This window comes from Arachis ipaensis, chromosome B02, assembly GCF_000816755.2.
Source record: "Arachis ipaensis cultivar K30076 chromosome B02, Araip1.1, whole genome shotgun sequence".
Lineage (NCBI taxonomy): Eukaryota > Viridiplantae > Streptophyta > Magnoliopsida > Fabales > Fabaceae > Arachis > Arachis ipaensis.
In genome coordinates this window covers 100,872,436-100,881,143 of record NC_029786.2, presented here as the reverse complement: position 1 = coordinate 100,881,143, position 8,708 = coordinate 100,872,436, and the positions used below count along the sequence as shown (strand labels likewise).

Sequence of the window (8,708 nt, the reverse complement as noted above, 5' to 3'; positions counted from 1 at the left end):
GGTTGCCACTGCCTAGATTCCTTCCTTAGCTTCTCCAGTCTGCTCTTGATCACTAGGAGAAGTATCCCCATATGATTATCCAGCTTCACTTTATTTTTGGCCATTGTCCTCATAACGAACATCCTAACCTCTTCAAGCAGTGTGATTATAGGCTTCCTCCTAGCTTCTTAATATTTGCGTTGAATATTTCGCACGCATTGTTACATATTGAGTCTAACTTTGACTTGTGATTGAACTGAGATCATCTCACACATCTCTCTTAGGTATGCATCACTGTTTAACTTCCTCAATCCCTCCCCTATGCTCTTTTTAGGTACAAGCCACCAAACTTCCTTCATTCTGTCATAACCTAGCTCCTATAGTTTCTCAAGTAAAATACATCCAGCATATCCACCTCAACATCACCCAAGCAGTTTCTGTTGTCAGAATAGTAACCAATCTTTCCATCCACACCCTTTTCAAAAGTTCCTCCATGATGAAACATGTCTAGTATTTCATCCATCTGCAAGATACGTAAACAAACAAATTAAACACATGCAACACTAACTTCTGACCATAACTAGACAACCGTATCATTAGAGAAAAGAGCCCTTGTTGGATACATAAAAAAAAACAGAGCAACACAAGCTCCATGCTAACATCGTAAGCACAAAAAACCTAACAACATAGAAATCTCAACAAAACACCAAATGAAGATGAAATCTCCTTCAATCAACACATCACGTGAAGAGCCATCAATGAAACCCAAAAAAAAAATTTTAAATTTCAACTACACACTGTATTTTTAACCTTGTTGATGCTGACGATGATGATACCCTCTGGATCACCAACTTTCTATGATTGGCGTCCTTCCTTCTCCTGCCAATAAACTCAAAAAAGTACTAACCAGAACGTGCCGTAGTGTGACAACATTCTCTGGACGAAAGGGAGAAGAAACGTTTGAAGAGAAGTAGAAGAAAGACTAACGAGTAATCAACTCTTTCCCTAAGCAACGTTTCAATTCCCCTCCATCATAAAACGACACCGTTTTGATTCATCAACCCCTCTAAGCAAAATGACGTCGTTCGGGCAGCTTACGTGGAGGTGAAACCGCCAACTCAACGTTCCGGCTGCTGAGTCATGTCGGAATTGAGTGGAAGGACCAAGATTTTACACAGAGCTTAAATTGAAAGGTACATTTAGAGCATCTCAAAATTAAAGACAACATTGGTGCACAGACCTAATTTGAGGGACCATCGTGGGATTTACTCCAAGTAAGAGAGGTGAGTTTTCAATTTAACCCTGAAATGCTGAAAAGTGAAAACTCAATCCAAATAGTCTCAAGTCTCACCTCTCTACCTCACTCACCGCAGTTCCGCGCTGTCACCGCCGAACACAACTGCAGCCAACGACGGAGGAAGTCACTCGTCGATCCCCTCGCCGGCTCCTCTGCCTCTTCTCCGCGCCGCCAGTGTCTGCTCGCCTCTGCCTTCTCCGTCCGTGTCTCCCGGCTGCCTTGACTCCGCCGTGCCTCGCATGTCTCTGCCTCCGCCTCGTGCCTCGTCTGCCTCATCATTGTGTTGGCTCCTCTGCAGGCTTTGCTCTGCTCCTTTTCGAAGCTCTGCTTCTGCAACGACCCCAAGTTGGAAAACCGTTCCTCTCTCTGTTTTTGACTTTTTGCTTCTGCAGTGTAGTGTTGGTGAGTTTTTTTGTTTTTAGTTATTCTTATTAATTTTTTATCCTGGATTTTTGTTGTTTTAATGTAGCTTGAAGGACCATGGAGGTTGCTCTTATTGATCGTACCTTCAATCATTGCTTTTTCTGTTCTTTTTGTGTCTTCTTGTTTTCTTTGTTTTGTGGCGTCTTGTTTACTAACTCTCATGCAGCGGTGGTGTTTGGTTGGTTGTCTTGTGGTTCTTTTATGATGTCTTTAGTTTGGCTTGTTCTGGTTTTTCGAATGTTCTTGTTTTTTGTATTGGTGCTGTTCCTCACTTCCAATGTTGGATCTATCAAAAAATGTATTGATGCTAATTGTATTTATATGTAAAATTGATTGATTTAATTTTTAATAGGTATAAATAAATTGTATTTGTATTTAAAACTAATTGATTTAATTTGTTGTTTTCTTTGTTCTTGTTCCTTTTTCGAAGCTTGTATACTAAAGTTGGAGAAGCTGAGAGAGATAATAGAACAGACGACATTTTCATTAACACTATAAAATTTGTCTCCTAGCTTGATAATCAAATGATGAAGATTCAATAAAAGGGTCTTTCTTCTGGTGTTGTGTAGCACTCTTTAATTTTTTCAGTAGATTAATCACTTTGCAATTGTTTGATTTGGAGGTCAGTGATAATAAATAAGAGTTTGTTTTAAAAAGAGAGAGAATGGAAAGGTTCTAGCAGTCTTAAGTTTCAACATGAAATTTTCATTTGAGTTATAGTTTTTTAGTGATATTTGTCTTGTTTTTCATTCACGAAGGGTCTTCTATGTTATGTTCTTTGGCCTTTTTGTTTTTCTTTGCTTGTTTAGAACAAAGATGCTAAAAGTGCAAAAAAAGAGTGACTGTAGAAGATATATTGTGGCACATAAACGGATGTTTTCTTTTTCTTGATTAATCTCTGGATAATTGATTATTTAAGCGAGACCAGGTCAACAAGTTTAGCCTGTGATCCACCGATTGAACTTGTAATTCAGTAATCCAGTATTTCGACCGGTTCGGTTCTTATAACTATGATTTTAGGACCTTCAATTTGGTGTTTTCTTTCTGTTTTATTTATTTATCTTTTGGTTGCTGTAATTCGCTTTTCAGATTAAATTGATACATTGCTGCAATTTTTATCAGATCTCATCATTCACGCCCTTACCCAATCGCTCAATCTGAGACTGACTCTCCCTTCCCTCCTCCTTGCAGCCGTCCACACTCAAGGCCTCACCTCTGTTTCTTCTTCCTCTTCTCGTGCTTCCTTATTCCGTTTGTCGTTGCCATCGTCGTCGCAGGTGTCAGCATCCGATTCGTGTTCTTTCCGTCTGCCTCTGCTCATGCTTCTTGAGTCTGGGTTACTGTCTGCCTCTTCATATTCCGGTTCGTTGTTGCCGCCCTCTGCTTTGCCTTGCTCGGGTTGGCTTTCTGCCTCTGCTCCTCTAGGATTTTTATAGTGAAAATATACACGTTAACTAATTTAGTTCATAATTAGTTGGTAATTAATTAAAATATATAATCTTTTATATTGTTAGTGCACTTGTTCAGTGAGTGTGTAAAGAGAGTCTTGTGCGCAAAAGCAATTCAGTGTAGGGAATAAGGTCAATTCACTGCCTTAAAAATCAACCTTCATTCATGGCCTTAAACAGTGGCCCTCAGAGTCTCTCATCACAAGTGTTTACCAAGGAGCGTTTCATTCCAATCTCCAACTTCAGCTCTAACCCCTGTGCTGTTCTCAGGTGCTGTTCCCAAAACAATTTTTTTTTTACTACTTTTGTGTGTCACTGTTTTTGTTCATGTTCTCATAACCTATTTAATTCAGGGAGTTATGGTCTGAGAAGACAGATAATCATACAAGGGTTCAAGAGCTCCACCAAAATGAGAAACCCAGATCAAGGAATTCGTGTAAAAGAGCCAAAGACATGGCTAATCTCATCAATTATAAACCTTGGTCAAATCAGTTGCTGTCTTCATTCACTACCCTTCTTTCCAAAACCAATGTGCTTCAGACTTTATGCCATATCAAGGAACCTTCCAAGGCCTTTCGGTTCTTCAAGTGGGCACATGAAATGGGTTTCCCGCACAGTGCTCAATCCTACTTCATGATGTTGGAAATCCTTGGTCGTCAGAGGAATCTCAATGTTGCTAGGAATTTTCTGTTTTCCATTGAGAAAAAGTCCAATGGGGAAGTCAAGCTTGAGGATAGGTTCTTCAATAGCTTAATTAGAAGTTATGGTGAAGCCGGCCTCTTCAAAGAATCCATTAAGCTTTTTGAGACTATGAAGTCAACTGGTGTATTACCATCTGTGGTCACATTCAACAGTGTTTTGTCTATATTGCTAAGGCGGGGCCGGACCAATATGGCAAGAGCTGTGTACGACGAAATGCTTGGGACATATGGTGTCACTCCAGATGTGTACACATACAATATTTTGATCAGAGGGTTTTGCAAGAATTCCTACATTGAAGAAGGGTTTAGGTTCTTTAAAGAGATGATGAGCTTTGATTGCGATCCGGATGTTGTTACATATAATTCACTCGTTGATGGCTTGTGTAAAGCAGGGAAGGTTAGTATAGCGCATAACTTAGTGAATGGTATGAACAAGAAATGCAAAGATTTGAATTCTGATATTGTGACTTACACAACTTTGATTAGAGGGTATTGTATGAAACAAGAAGTAGATAAAGCATTGTTTATTCTTGAAGAGATGACTAGTAGGGGGCTAAAGCCAAATGTAATTACGTACAATACTCTGATAAAAGGATTATGTGAGGCACAAAAGTTGAACAAGGTAAAGGATATTTTGGGCCAAATGATGGGAGATGGGACTTTCATACCAGATACATATACCTTCAATATATTAATTCATGCACATTGTTCTGCAGGAAACCTCGATGAAGCATTTAAGGTGTTTGAAAACATGAAAAACCTTCAAGTCCCAGCAGATTCAGCCTCGTACAGTGTTCTGATTCGGAGTTTGTGTCAGAGAGGTGACTATGATGCAGCAGAGAAGCTGTTTGATGAATTATATGAGAATGAAACTTTGTTAAGTAATTATGGTTCCAAGCCGATTGCTGCCTCATATAGTCCTATTTTTCAATATTTGTGTGAACATGGGAAAACTAAGAAGGCTGAGAAGGTACTTAGACAGCTAATGAAAAGGGGAACACAAGATCCCCTATCATATAAGACCGTGATTATGGGGCACTGTAAAGAAGGAGCATATGAAAATGGTTATGGGATTTTGGTATGGATGCTAAGAAGAGATTTTGTTCCTGATTTTGAGATATATGATTGTTTGATTGATGGTTTTCTTCTGAAGGATAAGCCTCTTCTTGCAAAGGAGACTCTAGAGAAAATGCTAAAGAGCTCCTATAAACCCAAAACATCTACCTTGCATTCTATATTGGCAAGACTTTTGGAAAAAGGTTGTGTTCATGAGTCTACCTCCCTTATTGTCATGATGCTGGAGAGAAATATTAGACAAAATATAAACCTGTCAACTGAGAATTTACTGCTCCTTTTTGGTTCTGGACTGCGAGATAAAGCATTTCAGATCATTGAGTTGCACTATAAGAATGGATACCGTGTTAAAATAGAAGTGGTTCAATTCCTTTGCCAAAGAGGAAAGCTACCAGAAGCATGCAAGCTGTTGTTGTTTAGTATGGAACATCATAGAAATATTGATATTGACTTGTGTAATTCAGTTATTGCGGGCCTTTGTAAAATTAACAAGGTTTCAGAAGCATTTAATTTATGCTATGAATTAGCGGAGAAAGGTTTACATCAGGAACTGATATGCCTAAATGATCTGATAGCAGCTCTAGAGGCAGGAGGGAGATTAAAGGAAGCTGCATTTATATCGAAGAGAATGCCAAGAGTCGACCTAAAGTGAGTTAAATTCACTTCTTTTTCAGTCTTTTGTTCTCATCTGTTCCATTTTGATCATATATTGATAGCATAATAAGCTTCTGATGCTGCATAGTTATGTCTGTTTCATCTTTAGAATATTTTTGTTTGACACAAACAAAATTGATCTAAAACATTTGACAGATAAGGTGCTAGGGACAGTTATTTGTGGATGGTAGTTTCTGAGTGAATGTAGACCGGAGAAGCTTTTGCGCAGAAGCAGATAAGCCCAGTGTCCAATAGATCCATTGTAATGGCAAGTAACATTATACTTTACGCATTGTTCAGTTTCTTTTTCTTGATTAACCTCCTCATGTTAATTGTTGTAATCAAGCCAAGTTTGTGGCAGATATTAAGTTTTAAAACATATCCAATTTGTTGAAAACTTACTCCATTTCCGCTGTTGTGTTTACAGGTCTTCTAAAGTACATAGTGGTAGGACCTTTTTCTTTGTGAGAAGCCATGTCTGCTGTTTCTGCTGAGAGCCGAAAGGGTTAAGGTGATATTCTCTTCAAGATTGAAGTAGAACAAGATGTACTTATTTCCCATAATTTGGTGAAGTTAACTGGTATTTCAGCAGGAATAAGACCTGTAGACATAAACCTAAGAAAGGACTTAAGATTTAATTGTTTGTAAATATGACTTGTATATAATAGAAAGTAACTACATTGTTTGATCTATATAATTGACCCGTTTGCTAACTAAAGATGAGTTGGTCTTCAAATTGATCAAAATAGAAAATCGAACATTATTGGTTGTTAAGGTTAGTTCAGGTTTAGCTGCTGATTTCAGGGCTTCATGCTCTAGTAGTAGTAGTAGATCCATATTATAATTAAAATTAGTTCAGGTTTAGTTGATCTATATATGAATGCATAGGAATTATGAAACTATTATAAATAAATATAAAGTAATATATTATGAAGTCATTATTGCAAAATGAACTTCATGATGATTGGATGAACATGCATAACAATTTATTTGCTGAAATTTCTGAGCATAACTCAAACAAAAATGTTGCCTTTCCAATGTATAAGCAAGTTAATATATTTTGCTGGAAATGTTGTGAATTCAATTGAGTTTTGACTGATGCTATGGATTGAGGTTGGTTGGAATTGTGAGAACCATAAAAGTGGATATATGTCCAATTTTAGGGGAGGTTATGTCAAATTTTTTTTGAAATAATATAAATGTTGAAGGATTTGTGTTGTATATATGCTGATTAATGTTAATAATATATTCTCTTTGTAGACATGACGACAGGTATTGAGTCAGAGACTATTGAGTCACATGCTTCATCTGTGCATGACACAAAGTTATCAGAAATAACAACTAAATTTGAGGTAATGGTATCATCATTTCAAAGAGATTAGTCATTTGATGATGTTTCATATCTCTGTCAAACACTGAAAGAGAGACTTTTTTTTTAGGCAGAAACAATTGGCCAAGGGCCTGATTGAGCCAGTGGAGTCACTATTTGAAGCAGGTGGAAAAGACACTTGGGTTTCAATAAGGAAGCTTCTTAAACGTGAGACTGAAGCTGCCGTAACAGAACTTTCAGCTTGTATTTCTGGTTTTGAATTGGATGAAGAAACAGTTGAAAGAATGCAACAAAGCTTAAGGGACTATGCAAAACAAATAGTGGCAAATAAAGCAAAAGAAGAGTCAGGAAAGATTCTGATTCGCATGAAGGATAGGTAACAATATTTTCTAAATATAAATCTTGTCAATTCTTTAATCTATGTACCAATCATGTGTCTGTATTGCAATTTGCAAGATTTATTTTATAAATTGATTGATTTTTGGAGTTTGGGAATTGGATAGTAGTAAGGATTGAAACTAGTCATGATGCTTTGCTATGTATTTGTGAAGCCCCTGAATGATATCGGAGTGCCAGGATTTTTCAAGCAAGAGGATGTTATTATCAGTGCCAGAAATTTTCAGGACAAGAAATTAGGATAAATTATTAAAAATAAAACTTGCTCGTTATGTTGGCAGTGAATTCTAACCGGGCAGGATAAGGCCTGTTGTTATTGTCTTTTGCCCCCATTTGTTTTGTTTTTGTTTTTGTAGGATGCCTGAAGATAACATTAATATTTTATGATATATCATATTATATATTGTTGAGGATTCATAGATTTACTACTACTTCAAATCATTGCACAAATGACAAATCATGAACAAATAAATAAACCAGAAAAGACAAATCATCATATATATCATGATTCATGAGTCAACAAAAGATGAGCATTTCCATTCCAACTACTTTACATTGCATAATTACTTTAATGACCTTGGAAGTGCATAGAGAGGGAGACCCTTATCCATTTGAAGAGTAAACATGACCTTATAAGTCACACATTGTGTTTCATTTGCTAGTTTAAACCTGAAGAAGCGTAGAAGAGCCATTACCACTATTTTCATCTGTCTGTAAGAAAACTCCTTTCCTAAGCATATACGTGGTCCACCCTGCAATTACAATCATATATATAAGCAATATTAAATAGTTAGCAAATATTTTTTTTGTCAACATTTGTCTAGGAGTAATTTGTACATATATTTACAAACATTTTACACCTAACAAGCATATAATTTACACTTATATTTTTCAAAATTTTGCACATATAAATCAATATAGTTTGTAACTAAATTTTTCAGAATTTGCACACAAATTAGTAAAATTTATTTGTTAAAGACAATTTAATATTTGTGCTGGTTAAATAATAACCAAAAATACTAAAAATTGTTGGGCTCTAAAAATTTCTCTATGTATATATTAAACCTTAGCTTATATCGAAATGCTTAAGTGTTCAAACTTCAGAGAGCAAATTAAGTCATTAATTATTATATATATGTAAATTATTAGTTCACATCAATGTAAATTTTTTGTTTTTGTTTTGAATTAAATTTTTTAGATCATAAGTAGTTTTTTGTAACATTTTAAAATTTAACTTAAAAATTGGGAATAATATAAAACAAATAAATGACTTGACTTGTTCTTAAAACGCATAATGCTTTCTCAGTAAAATAATAATGTGATTTTAGACTAAGGATATGTGTTTGTGTCAACTTATTTTTATTTTAAAAATAACTTTTTTTTTACAAAAAATGTTATCAGTTTTT

General features: G+C 35.9%; 2 protein-coding genes across 9 annotated transcripts in view; one reads left to right on the top strand and one right to left on the bottom strand.

Annotated features, from left to right (window-relative positions):
- LOC107625996 (pentatricopeptide repeat-containing protein At1g02060, chloroplastic-like) lies at positions 1,506-7,618 on the top strand. Of its 8 annotated transcripts, XM_021116343.1 has the most exons (9): positions 1,506-1,678; positions 2,822-3,097; positions 3,214-3,417; positions 3,501-5,574; positions 5,733-5,844; positions 6,004-6,087; positions 6,837-6,928; positions 7,016-7,282; positions 7,458-7,618. In XM_021116343.1, exons 3-4 carry the CDS (start codon positions 3,314-3,316, stop codon positions 5,572-5,574), a joined length of 2,178 nt encoding a protein of 725 aa, XP_020972002.1. In that variant the 5' UTR covers positions 1,506-1,678; positions 2,822-3,097; positions 3,214-3,313; the 3' UTR covers positions 5,733-5,844; positions 6,004-6,087; positions 6,837-6,928; positions 7,016-7,282; positions 7,458-7,618. The 8 variants fall into 8 exon arrangements, with proteins under 8 accessions (XP_020972002.1, XP_020972003.1, XP_016184237.1 ...); XM_021116344.1 differs by having other exon boundaries at positions 2,891-3,097; positions 7,016-7,612; XM_016328751.2 differs by having other exon boundaries at positions 7,020-7,612.
- LOC107625997 (cytochrome P450 704C1) overlaps positions 7,775-8,708 on the bottom strand; it is a 4,497-nt gene continuing 3,563 nt past the window's right edge. Inside the window, exon 5 of the mRNA XM_016328757.2 lies at positions 7,775-8,054. Coding sequence (XP_016184243.1) covers positions 7,866-8,054 — 189 coding nt within the window. The 3' untranslated portion in view covers positions 7,775-7,865. The remainder of the gene's footprint in view (positions 8,055-8,708) is intronic.